At 39.6% G+C, this 12,779-nt stretch overlaps 2 protein-coding genes across 6 annotated transcripts in view; one reads left to right on the forward strand and one right to left on the reverse strand.

The window, feature by feature from the left end:
• The window catches only part of LOC117434703 (uncharacterized), a 67,277-nt gene that overhangs the window by 22,629 nt on the left and 31,869 nt on the right, over positions 1-12,779 (reverse strand). The window lies entirely within an intron of this gene.
• Positions 1-12,779, forward strand: part of LOC117435106 (zinc finger protein Aiolos-like) — a 33,650-nt gene that overhangs the window by 14,058 nt on the left and 6,813 nt on the right. Inside the window, exons 4-6 of one of the 2 annotated variants that reach the window (XM_034058053.3) lie at positions 2,809-3,045; positions 4,549-4,716; positions 7,833-7,949. In XM_034058053.3, the coding sequence (XP_033913944.3) occupies positions 2,809-3,045; positions 4,549-4,716; positions 7,833-7,949 (522 nt within the window). The remainder of the gene's footprint in view (positions 1-2,808; positions 3,046-4,548; positions 4,717-7,832; positions 7,950-12,779) is intronic. The other variant, XM_034058054.3, reaches the window with a different exon arrangement.

Consider the following 12,779-nt stretch of genomic DNA (forward strand, 5'->3'; position numbering starts at 1 on the left):
AGGCTGTGTGCTGTGCTGTCCACAACAAAAATGGACCCGGGAGTAAAGGTCATCTGAGGCTCGAACTCGCATCCTTCCTCAGCACAGCAGTCAAGAGCTATAGCCACTAAGCCGCTCACCCTACACTGCCTGCGTCACTGCACTCAGCACTGGAGGGGCAAAATTCAATTCATTGCAAAAGCAACACATTTTTCAGTGAATGTCATCGTGGAACAGGTAACAAACGGGCTAACAAAGATATATATTTTTGTAATGGAATGTATATTATGTATGCGTGACATATTGAACATAGCTCAAAAAAGAAGTCGTTTTGGACACATAATAAATATAGTTTTCATTGAAAAGCATTTCCATTGGTTTATATGAGGCATCTGGCTCATATGAGGTCATCAAGCATTTGCGTCTTCCACATGCCCCCATTTAAAGACTAGAAGACACACATCCCTATGGTGTTTATACCACAGTCTAAATGAGCATAACAGTGACGCTGGTCTCTTACCAAGCTCTGATAATAGGCAGGCAGGAGGATTGTGTTGCATTATCTTGCCTTCTACCTCAGCACTTCCCTTATCTTCAGGTGCGTTTATATACAGGTGCTCGTCTCAACAACCTTTTCGCTGCACAAGATTGTGTTGCGATATCACGCTGGGGTAGCGGTTTAACTTCGCTGTTACAAACCTGCTCTCTTTCATCCATTCCTTTGTTTTCGGGGCCCGTCTGTTTCTCCTGCGGGCTGTTATCCTGTAGTTCGTTACATTAACCCAAGCCCTTGTGCAACCTGCTGTTGTGAATCATTGCACTCTGCTGCAGTCTATGAACTTAACGAATGCCGTGGGGTGTCATGACACAGTAAAATGCAACACAGTCAAAATGACATGCAGAAACGTAGCTAAACCTTATAAAGAAAACAGAAAACCCATTGCGAAATCCCTCAATGAACCCATTAAATCCTGTATTAACATGTTATAAGACCATTATTATTACTTATTTCTTAGCAGACGCCCTTATCCAGGGCGACTTACAATTGTTACAAGATACCACATTATTTTTACATACAATTACCCATTTATACAGTTGGGTTTTTACTGGAGCAATCTAGGTAAAGTACCTTGCTCAAGGGTACAGCAGCAGTGTCCCCCACTGGGGATTGAACCCACAACCCTCCGGTCAAGAGTCCAGAGCCCTAACCACTACTCCACACTGCTGCCCATATACCGTGGCTCAAGGAGGTTTGACTGAATGCTGCCATATAAAGACAGGGGGTGCTGTATTTTTTGATTGAATCTCTGCCTTCAAAGTTCTAGAATGCCGTGGGGTGGAATTCCATTCTAAGGTTCCATTCTGATGCTGTGGTAAAAGGAGTGGCCAGGTTTATAGGTGCAGCATGGGGCTTTACTGTAGTGTACATGGGAATGACATCATCACCTTGAGCTGTCCATCAGTCTGTCCTTCTACTCTGGGAAGGGGGGTGATATTGGTGAGTTTGCATTCAACATATAAACGCAGTTAGATAACAATTAAGGGTATGAAAAAGCACCTTCAGAGAGCAGTCGAAATAAAAGTGCTGTTGCATTTTTCGCTAGAGCTTGTTAAACGACTACACTCAGGAGCCAGCTAAGCTTTGGAGTCTGAGTGCACTGTCAGGTGCATCCTTTGTGATGGGTTTGAAACTACACCGGCCCAGGCAAGAGGAATCCTTTGAAGGCACAAAAAACAAAACAATACCAGCCCCTCTAGTTAGATGCAGTGTCGGTCGACTGCCTGTTTTTTTCCAGGCGTTGGTGATGCTGAAGACAATCTAGCATTCATTTTGAACACAAAATACCATTTCCATTTTGAAATACTAAAAGCAACGCTGTAAATGAAATGACGAATCCTTAAGCTCATTTGAGAAAAACTTGTAGCCTCATTGACTCACACTTTATTTTGGGTGTTTTTAAGTCTCTGATTATGAGACAGAAGGTAACGGGCTTGAATTAATTAGTTTTAATTCCTTTCTGTTTTTTTTTTCTTGTACAGTCAGTACTCACATATCCGACCCTATAAAATTTGGATTATTTCATTTTGGCCCATTCCAACAAAAAAGATACAATATCAGAAATACATATCTGAAAGGACTGTGTTTTAAAATAAATAGGCTTCCATTTAGATGTACTGTATTAGTTTTGTTGGTACAGTACTATATTTTTAACAGAAGTAGTATTTTAATTCAGAACGATATGATTCTGAAAATGTCACACGAGACGACACGTGGACTGTAATACAGAACATACTTTTAAATCCGGTATGTATTGTAGCAGTAATTCCCCATTAACGACCCAACAGCAAAATGAAATCAAAATGTTACCCATGCACAGAACTGCGTGAAACGTAAAAGGCAATGCAATTTAGCAAAACTAAAAGATAAAAAAAAAAAAAACAACAACACAGTTTCCCAAGTCAGTATTCAAAACTGCAGACTATAGTGCTCGATAAGGCCCTAATGTCACAGTTCACTTGCAAACAAAAATGATCGTATTTGGGAGTTGCTCAGAACCTCCTGCCAATGTTTCTCCTTCAGTCCACATTAATAAATAGGTATAGGTCTCATTTATTCTATTATTTGATCTCCGTGTGCTGCTGATTAAGCTTGAACCGCACCTGTTTTTATTTTGTGGTTCGTACATTGTAATGGTCTTTTTTATGCATTGCAATTGTCTTTTTTTATTGGGCAGATCTACTGGTCAAATACTTTTTTTTTATGGTCTGTGTCCGTGGCCGTCACTGGACTGTTTAATGACCCGGTTCCTGTTTTTTTTTCTGTTTTAGTTGAAGTTCAAGTGAAAAACGAGCAAGATGAAGATTACTCCAGGATGGAGGAGGAGGAAGGTCGAGAAGCAGCCGAGATGATGCACTATACAGAGTATAACGACTACGACGGAGCGCAGAACCAAGCCAGTCCGTACGCAGGTTCCAGGGCGTCTAACGGGAAACTGAGCTGCGACATCTGCGGGCTTGCCTGCGTGAGCCTCAACGTCTTACTGGTGCACAAACGCAGCCACACTGGTAAACACTGGTTCCTCCACAATAGCCCCAACAGATACTTTAAAGATCTAAACAAGTGCAATCCAGCTGATGTGTCTTTAGGGTTATCCTAAATTAGAAGCTGACTAAACAATAGGGCTATTTTTGAAGTTTAATGTTTTGTAATGCGCTTGAAGGCCAATCTGTGGTCTTACGTACAAGTTCAGACTGGAGCATGCTGTGATTTAAACATACAAAATGTTTAACGAGCAGAACACTGCTGAAGCTGAGGCTTAAGTGCAGCTGCTCCTGTTTAGTCAGCTTTTTAGTAAACTGATAACATTTCGTTAGGGGTATTTTTTTCCTGCATGAATCTATTAAGAACTCCCTGGTAATTGGTGTTGGTCTTCTAGCAAAAATCTGATTGAAACATTGCCTGAACATCTTCATTACTTTCAGGTCCTCATTTCACTATTTTTTTTTTTTTTTTGTAATGTACGCAGAGTGTGTGAGTATGAGTGCATCAGTAGACTGTATGATCCTTGTGAGGAAACCTGCAGCAGGGTTATTACAGAGTTTTTAGATAAAACATTTTTAGAGCTGTGGTTCTCAGACTTTTTGGACAGATCCTGTTCCTCTTGTCTGTGGTACTTGATGCCCCCTCCTTCCTCCACACATATGTACATACAGTGGAAAAAAATTAAAAAATCCAACATGCTTCTGGCTTCTCTTTATGTCACTGCTGTTGTGTTTTTTTTTCTTTTGCACGAACCTGCCACCAATCCAGCAATAACAGCAAACTTACCGATTGCGTCCAGCGCTTGTTAATGTGCACACCACGTAGTAAGCCGATAAACAACATGCATTTCCAGATGGCAAGCTTAAAAAATGCAAACTTAAAAGGCACCAGTCAGATGCACAGCGGCATCTAGAAACGCTGACATGCCTGGAGGCGTCAGCAGTAAGATTTGATTTAAGTTAATATATATCGGTTAAGATGTGCGCGGTAATTAAAAAAAAAAAAAAAAAAAGAAATCTCTGAACCTTCTGCGACCCACCAGTTTGAGAACCACAGACCCCCTCATTCATGCTCAGTAAAATTCAATCCGGTTATATGACAAACTCATCAGTAATAAAACAAGGGAGTGTGGGGGTCCAGTGGTTAAATAACAGGGACTGATACCAGGAAGGGTCGCCGGTTCTAATCCCAGCTCAGCCACTGACTCACTGTGTGTGTGACCCTGAGTAAGTCACTCAACCTCCTTGTGCTCCGTCCTTCGGAAGAGATGTAAAACAACCGAGGTCCTATTGGAAGTGACTCTGCAGCAGCAGTTGTTGATGCATAGCTCACCCTCTAGTCTCTGTAAGTTGCTTTGGATGAAAGCGTCTGCTAAATGACTAATTAATAATAATAATAATAATAATAATAATAATAATAATAATAATAATAATAATAGTTTCGTAGTCAATTTTTAGAGTTAAACTGGAACCCAATATTGATCTTCTTCTTCTTCTTCTTCTTCTTCTTCTTGCTAATATCTTAAGGAGAACGCCCTTTCCACTGCACCCAATGTGGAGCTTCGTTCACACAGAAGGGCAATCTGCTGCGTCACATCAAGCTTCACTCCGGGGAGAAACCCTTTAAGTGTCACATGTGCAGCTACGCCTGTCGCAGACGGGACGCCCTGAGCGGTCACCTCCGCACCCACTCAGGTAACGCCTCAGGCTTTGCAAGGTGTTGACCGTTTATTTAAGATGTCCTCATGCTTTGTACGGTCCCGCCCCAATCAGACGCAAAAGCCAATCAGCAGGCTGTGTAGGTGTAATTGACGTAGTCCTGGCTGTGTAGGTGTAATTGAAGTAATTGAAGAAAACTCAGAAAGGTAGTTCTAACCGGGACTTGGGATCAAAAACACCCCAATAAGATACTTACAACCTTTAAACTATGCTAAGAGAAAGTGCCAGGCAAATTGTTATGTTGTCGATTTTGTGTTCACTCAAATACGGCAAACTGACAAACGTTTTACCACCTCGACCAAATGTCCACATCAGTGAAATGACGGCCAAATGCGTCATCTAATCAAATCGTAGTTTCTTATAGTTTTTACGTCCGTTTTTGGTTCCGTGGTTGGGTGTGCTGTATGTATATTATAAGCCACCACACATTTTTAGCCCCTCTGTTGAACACCGGTGAATACGATTCACGGTGATCTACGAAGATCCAGACTTTGCCCGTGCTACGATTTGGAATGCCTTGACTAAAAACACCCATCAAGCTGCCCATGTGTTTCAAAACAAGGGCTGGGTGCAAAAAAATCTCTCTCTTGTTTTGATGCAGGTATTTGAATTTACGGTATATGTCTCCTCTAAAGTTTCCCAGCTGCAATCGTTTAGTTGCGTGTCCCTCGTTATGGGATGTCAGTGAAAAAAACAAACCGAAAAACTAAAAAACAATAACAAAAAATATATTTTTGCGGCTGCAACCGACAGTTTCTGTTGGTTTGCTTACATATTATCTATGATGCTCTTACAAAAATTCATTGTCACTGCAGTTTCGAATTGAATCACCTTTTTTCCCTTGCTGCAGTAAACAAAGGTGAAACTGCAACCCATCGACGCCCTGTCCACAAAACTTTTAACCTGTCAAAGATTGTTCTTTTTTTAAAGACTGTTTTTAATAAATTCGATATAATTTGATATCCACCAAAGAGTAAAATGGTCTACCGTGTTCATGAATCTGTTTACATAAATATAGGACATGGACAATTGGCCCAGTGTATGGGTAATTGAATAAAAAATTGACATATACCACAACCAAAAAGCATGCTATATAAAGCATGTTTTATATAGGGTAGTGTTGGGAAGTGTATGTTACATGCGGCATATATATGTTTAACGTAAATCAGAGACACAAAAATATTCTTTTTTTTTTGGTTCTTAGCTCTACCATTGCAGAGAAATGCAAACAGCTCCCGTATCCATCCCAAGATTAGCACTGTCGCATTCTGGCATCTTGTTTCTTACAAAAGAGGTCTCAGTTAAAAAAAAAAAAAAAAAAAACTAATGCAATAAAAGTCAGATTAGCGGGCTGGGATAAACAGAATAACGGTACAACTGAAATCCTATTTGATATCAAAGCTATTAGAAGTCATGCATGACTCCTATAAGGTATTCGTTTCACTGACTAGTTGTTTTTTGTTATGTAACGGCAACTGCACATTTTCACATGTTGCTGAGGTATAGTTTCAGATGTGCAGTAAGAAGCGAGAAAAGTGATTGATTAACCATTCATTTGCGGGAAAAAAAGCAACAGATTATTTTATCATGACTCAGTAAAAAAGAAACTGCATTATGAATCAGGTGTGGTATTTTATCACCTGCTCAGTTAGATTTACTCAGAGATGTAGAGATATTTCCAATACAGCACCAAGTTTATTAAAATATCTTACTTCCAGTAAGTTAACTTCAACGTTTCAGTCAATCGCTAGTTTAAAAACATCAGGAACGCCAATCAAAGTAATAAAGCCCTTTTCTTTAACCTTTTTGCAGCACACTTTGATTAATTTGCAATCTCCAAATTCCATTTAATTAGATTTTATTCTTACCTGTATTATTATTTATTAGCAGATGCCCTTATCCAGGGTGACTTACAATTGTTACAAGATGTCACATTATACAGATATCACATTATTTATTTTTTTACATACAATTACCCATTTATACAGTTGGGTTTTTACTGGAGCAATCTTGGTAAAGTACCTTACTCAAGGATACAGCAGCAGTGTCCCCCCACCTGGGATTGAACCCACAACCCTCCGGTCAAGAGTCCAGAGCCCTAACCACTACTCCACACTGCTGCTATAGTGTTTTATAGCTCTAAAATTGATCAGTTTTCTATATTGTGAAATCTGCCTGCCCTCTTGCATGTTTGCTTGCTTTGCAATCAAAGAGATGCTGTGGACTACATGGCACCCAGTTGTACCAGTACTTGCATCAGCTTGTACTTGCACTGAACCACTCCAGTCCTATTGCTCTTAATTATAACTACTTCCTGTATCTTGTATTTGATTTTTACTCTTATTTACATTGTTTGTGATTGCTCTTATTTGAAATCATTCTCATCCATTCATCGTACTTACACTACAAGCTCTTAATGGACTTTACTCGATTAAGCAAATATTTTTACTATACGTTAACTGCTCTGAGTCGAACTCGCTCTTAAATGTAATTATTTACTGTATTCCTTATTTTGTTGTTATAATAATACTGTGACCTTTCAACTCAAGCTGCTGCCATAGTAAAGGAGGCAGTGTGGTCCAGTGGTTAATGCCCAGGGCTGGTAACCAGAAGATCAGCAGTTCAAATCCCACCTCTGTCATTGACTGACTCACTGTGTGACCCTGAGCAAGTCACTTACCCTCCGTCCTGCGGATGAGATGTTAAATCAATGTCCTATTGTAAGTGACTCTGCATATCATGCACAGTTCACAGCCTGCCTCTGTAAAGGACTTTATGATGGTGGACCACTATGAAAGGCGCTATATAAAGATATTATTATGTTATTACTTTACTGTTCAGATGGCATTTGCAGCTGTTTGCATTAAACACTGGATTAAATAAAGTTGACTATTCAAGCAGCTGTTCTAGGCTGTTATTAAGGACTAAAATCTAGAACAGTCTCATGAATACGAATCCGTATTTAAATTCACGGGAATAAGGACCTCTAAAATACCTGATTTTACAGCAGAATTCATCACTGCCTTCTGATTAACATTGGTTCCCCAAAATGCCAATTTGATTATTATTATTTTTGTTTTAATTTCTTATAGTGGAAAAGCCGTACAAATGCAATCACTGCGGACGGAGCTACAAGCAACGCAGCTCACTGGAAGAACACAAAGAACGCTGTCACGTGTACATGCAAAGCAAAGGACTCGAGGACAGAGGTAAGAGCCACAATTAACCCTTTCATCCCGGGAGACCAGGTCCAGTTTGCCAGTAACTAACTTGTAATGGTATTGACCTTCCAGTGGGGTTTTGCTTTCCATGCAAACTGGTGGTGTGTAGCAGAGTAGGGTCCTACTGTACCAGCGATCAGCTCTTTTCTTCATTGGCTCTTCTAAAGGTCCTCTGTTAATTTGACTCCCCCCCAATCCCGTACAACCTGGTTACTGGACAGTGTAATCGCTCACAAATTAAGCAAAACTGTGGCTCAGATGGGGAATTCACTTTCACCTCAGATCAAATCACGCAAACATCAAGCAAATTTTAGGCGCTTTCCAATACTCAAAACGAATCGTCAGTCGAATAGCTAGCATCTTATTTGTCCTTCGATAAACAATACGTCCAATGATCGGCAAGGAAGGGATTTATATTTTACCTGAATCCATTACGCCCCCCCTCATGTGTGCCACAGTTCACCTCCTCCTCCCCCTGCTTTTTGGCTTCGTCTAACGGAGGAGGGCAGCTATCCCGCCCATGGCTTCCCTACGGTTATCCTCTCTACTTTTCTGCAAACTAATTTATGGGCAGGGGTACCTCAAAAGGCGAGGCCAAAGACCAAAGAATGTAGTGTAAAAATATATATATATAATGCAGTTATGTTGTCAAGTCTAAGCTTTAATAAATAAACTATCGCATTCGTTTTTTTTTTCCTTTGAAAACAACTTTGTCTACCTACATTATGTCCTGATAAGCACACGTTTTATCACAAGAGCCATCTGAATGTGCTAAGGGTGAATGTCTGGTTTCAAACCAGCAGGGTACTTTTTAATCACGTTGATTTTTAGAAACGTCTTTGGTCTATCGGGTGAAGTTTTAGTTCAGTTGCCTGTGATAAAGGCCTGGTATGTTGAAATTGTCAACATCTACCCCCCCTCCCTCCCAAGGAAAATGAGATTTGTTAGTGTCAGTCCTGTTTCCTTTGTGATAAACTTTACCACAACAACTTGTTTGGTTTTAATCTGCATCGCCTGTGTTTTAAACGTTATCGTAAAAATGTAGAATCGATTGAAACTCGACTGTCACATTTTCAGAGAGTATGTAAAATATTACTGTGTAACCCATGATTTAACTGTTTCTCCCTGCCTCTTGTTTATTGATAGATGTACAGCAGTGTGCACATGCATTGCTTCTGTAGTTTTGATTTGTCGTGCGTATGAAATCAAACCACTGGAACTGAAAACCTTGGATAATTGTCAAAAAAGGCAAATTAATGATTGTTTAATTTAAGTGATGACTTTCATAGGCCACATGTGCAATTCATTTTAAATAGTAAGAGAAAAGGAACACAGAGCCACACATGGTAAAACGCAGGAGACTTTTTAGAAGTTGTTTAAGAGGCCCAATTAAAGCACAAAGCGGTCTGACATTTTCACACAGGAGTGCCTATTGTTTCTATATCACCAATTACTGACTGAAAATTGAAATTCTCACACCTTGAGGTTTCAAATGTGTTATTTTTTTTATTTATTTTTTTAACAACCTGAATTAAAAAAATAATAATAATAGTGTTTTCACACTGTCAGGGAAAAAAAAAAAGTTGCCCACATTGCAGTTCAACAGAAGGTAGTATAGACACTTTTTTTGAAGTCGTCATTCTGAAACACCCGAATAAAAAAACCACAGAGTGATTATTTCTGGATCGTGGAGTTAACAGTTGATTTCAGCATTTTTTTTCGTGGATTTTGCTTCATGGTGTTTCCTTTAAATTAGTCAGCCTAGTTTCAAAGGCTGTTAACGTTATAGTTCACTTTATGCATTGACCTATTTATCTGCATCTGCGTGAAGAAATATTTCTGTGTGAGAGAGTCGTGTCATCAAAAGGTTCTGGTAATGGTTCTGTGTTTGTCCTGTGCAATACAAACACAGAACCAGGTTTCTTAAATTTGTAAATTGAGTTTCAATGTCTTTATCCTCCAACTGACTTGTCCATAATTTGATTTCCGAAACGTATACATTTATTTACAGATCAACAGGGTAAAGTACCCCTTATAAAAGTATCCCTTAGTAAAAGCACAGCAAAGTGTAATAAAGTGTAGTGAAAGCGTGGTAAAGCTAGGGTAAGCATTGTAAAGAATAGTGAGGTATGGTAAAGTGTATTACAAAACACAGCAAACCAGGGTAAACTAGTAAATGCATAGAATAACCATGGGAAAAGCATTTTAAAAGTGCAGAAATACTGCTGTAAACTTTTATAAGGGGCATAAGTGCTTAGTGCAAAACATTTTAGTCCCTCATGCAACCTTAGTGCCCGAGAGAAAGCCGAGGGAACACAAAGCCACTTTGTGCCTTGGAAGGAACGTAGTTTCAGGAGACCAGGTTTCAGGCCACTGCATGGCACACCAGGGGAAGACTTGGGGCTCGAGACAGCAACCTCAAACTAGGTCTCCCGGAACCAGGTTTCAAGCCGCTGTTCCTGAGAAAGTGCTTGTGTGTTCCTTCAATTTTAGTGTTTTTTCTGTTTTTCTTTTACAGCATTTTGTGACACTCTTGCACCTATTCAAAACTGTTTCTTTTTCGATTTGTTTTAAACAATGCATTTGTGTATAAAATTGTTTTATTTGCCGACACCCTTATCCAGGGCGACTTACAATTGTTACAAGATATCACATCATTTTTACATACAATTACCCGTTTATACAGTTGGGTTTTTACTGGAGCAATCAAGGTAAAGTACCTTGCTCAAGGGTACAGCAGCAGTGTCCCCCACCAGGGATTGAACCCACGACCCTCCGGTCAAGAGTCCAGAGCCCTAACCACTACTCCACTACTCCAAAATGCTGCACCTGGCCTGTCTGTTCAGTTCTGTAGAGACTGGGGTTGAGGAAGGAGTTCCAGTGGGTTGCTGCCTAAAAGCAACCAAAAGTGGGAATGTTGTTATTCTTGGTTTAAAAATCACTTGTTTTCCTTTATTTTTGTTAAATAACCGCGGCCTCATGTCCTGCCTTTTTGCGTTTTTGCTTGCCCCTAGACCCCTCAGACAAGCTTTATCGAATCCAGTGGTTATAATGCAAACAGCTGCAAATGCTGTCTACTAAAGTAACATGGCAGCAGCAGCGAGAGTTGAAAGGTCACAGTATCACTTTGAATACAAAAAAAAAAGACAGATACAGATACATGATATAGAGAACAGATTGAATCCATTTCAGAGCTACAGAACATCATACAAGTTAAGAATAAAAACTGCTTGAATGGCATTTGGTGATGCATCAGCCTGTACGTCCATCTGGCTTGTATTGCCCTTAGAAAGCAATTTGCCCTTTGTAAGTGACAACAGAACAAACTGTACACAGTCGCTGTTTTTATGAGCACAGTGACACCAGGGTGATGCAGTTCATAAAGGAAATGATGTCAAATATGTTCCTTTATTATCTCGGTGGATAGCGGTAAACACTTCTAATTGGTTGGAAAGGAAACATTGTAGAAAACTGCCAGACTTTATGTAACACAGGGTTACCTGAAGCCTCCGACCCACTGATTCGGATCTTGCTTGATCAGATAAAGGTTCATGTTGCACAACGAGCCTCCTCTCTCTCTCTCTCCATTACTTTTTCAACCACATTACATTCGTCACAGGAAGCAATGCCTCTCTTCTTGCTTTCTATCTACTCAGCAATTGTGTGTGTTTTTTTTGTTACTTTTTATTTGAGTCCATTAATTTGTATTTGAATTAAAAAAAAAGATGTTTCTTTTTAATGTTTTTTTTTTGTTTGTTTTGATTATGAAAAATCTTCATATAGTTACGTGACCTTTTTTGTTGTTGTAGACATCACTCCATTTTTAGGTTGCAAAATAGTTATAGCACAATATTTATATGAAATTTTTTTTAATCTTTCTGCCAAAAATGGTAGCAAAATTACCCCCACTCTCTCCAGTGTCCCCCTTATCAGCTCTGGTAAGCATAAACTGCTTTTTAATCAAACCCACTTTTTGTATTAACTTTTTTCTCCAAGGTGACTTACAGAGACTAGGGTGTGTGAACTATGCATCAGCTGCAGAGTCACTTATTATTATTAATTTCTTAGCAGACTTACAATTGTTACAAGATATCACATTACTTATTTATTTTACATACAATTACCCATTTATACAGTTAGGTTTTTACTGGAGCAATCTAGGTAAAGTACCTTGCTCAAGGGTACAGCAGCAGTGTCCCCCACCGGGGATTGAACCCACAACACTCCGGTCAAGAGTCCAGAGCCCTAACCACTACTCCACACTGCTGCCCAAAAGACGGAGCACAAGGAGGTTAAGTGACTTGCTCAGGGTCACACAATGAGTCGGTGGCTGAGGTGGGATTTGAACCGGGGACTTTCTGGTTACAAGCCTTTTTCTTTAACCACTGGACCACATCCCTAGCAGGAACCAATGCAATGCAAATGACTATTGACTGTGCAGACGTGATGATGCAGCAGTTACTTTGTGTTTGTTGACTGAACCTTCTAGCAATGAGTTGAGATAGTCCTTGCAGTCTTTTCAATCAATAAATAAAAAAGGAGATGATGATCAATTCAGGAATATTAGCATATAAGGGGTCTGAGTGAGGAAAAATGGGCAATGCAATCCCCACAGCTAGTCTTGCTGTATAGTTATTAACATAATTTATGCTGGTTCTGTATATTATAGAAAATACAGGGGGGGATCCACCATCCTATTTAGTTTTTCGTCACTTAATAAAACAAAATATTTGGTAAAGAACAGTGAGAGATTTCAACATGATTCATACTGGGTTTGAAGATTTATAAAGAGAGTTCCTGATAAGCTTATTATAATAA

This window comes from Acipenser ruthenus, chromosome 28 (assembly GCF_902713425.1).
Source record: "Acipenser ruthenus chromosome 28, fAciRut3.2 maternal haplotype, whole genome shotgun sequence".
Taxonomy (NCBI): Eukaryota; Metazoa; Chordata; class Actinopteri; order Acipenseriformes; family Acipenseridae; genus Acipenser; species Acipenser ruthenus.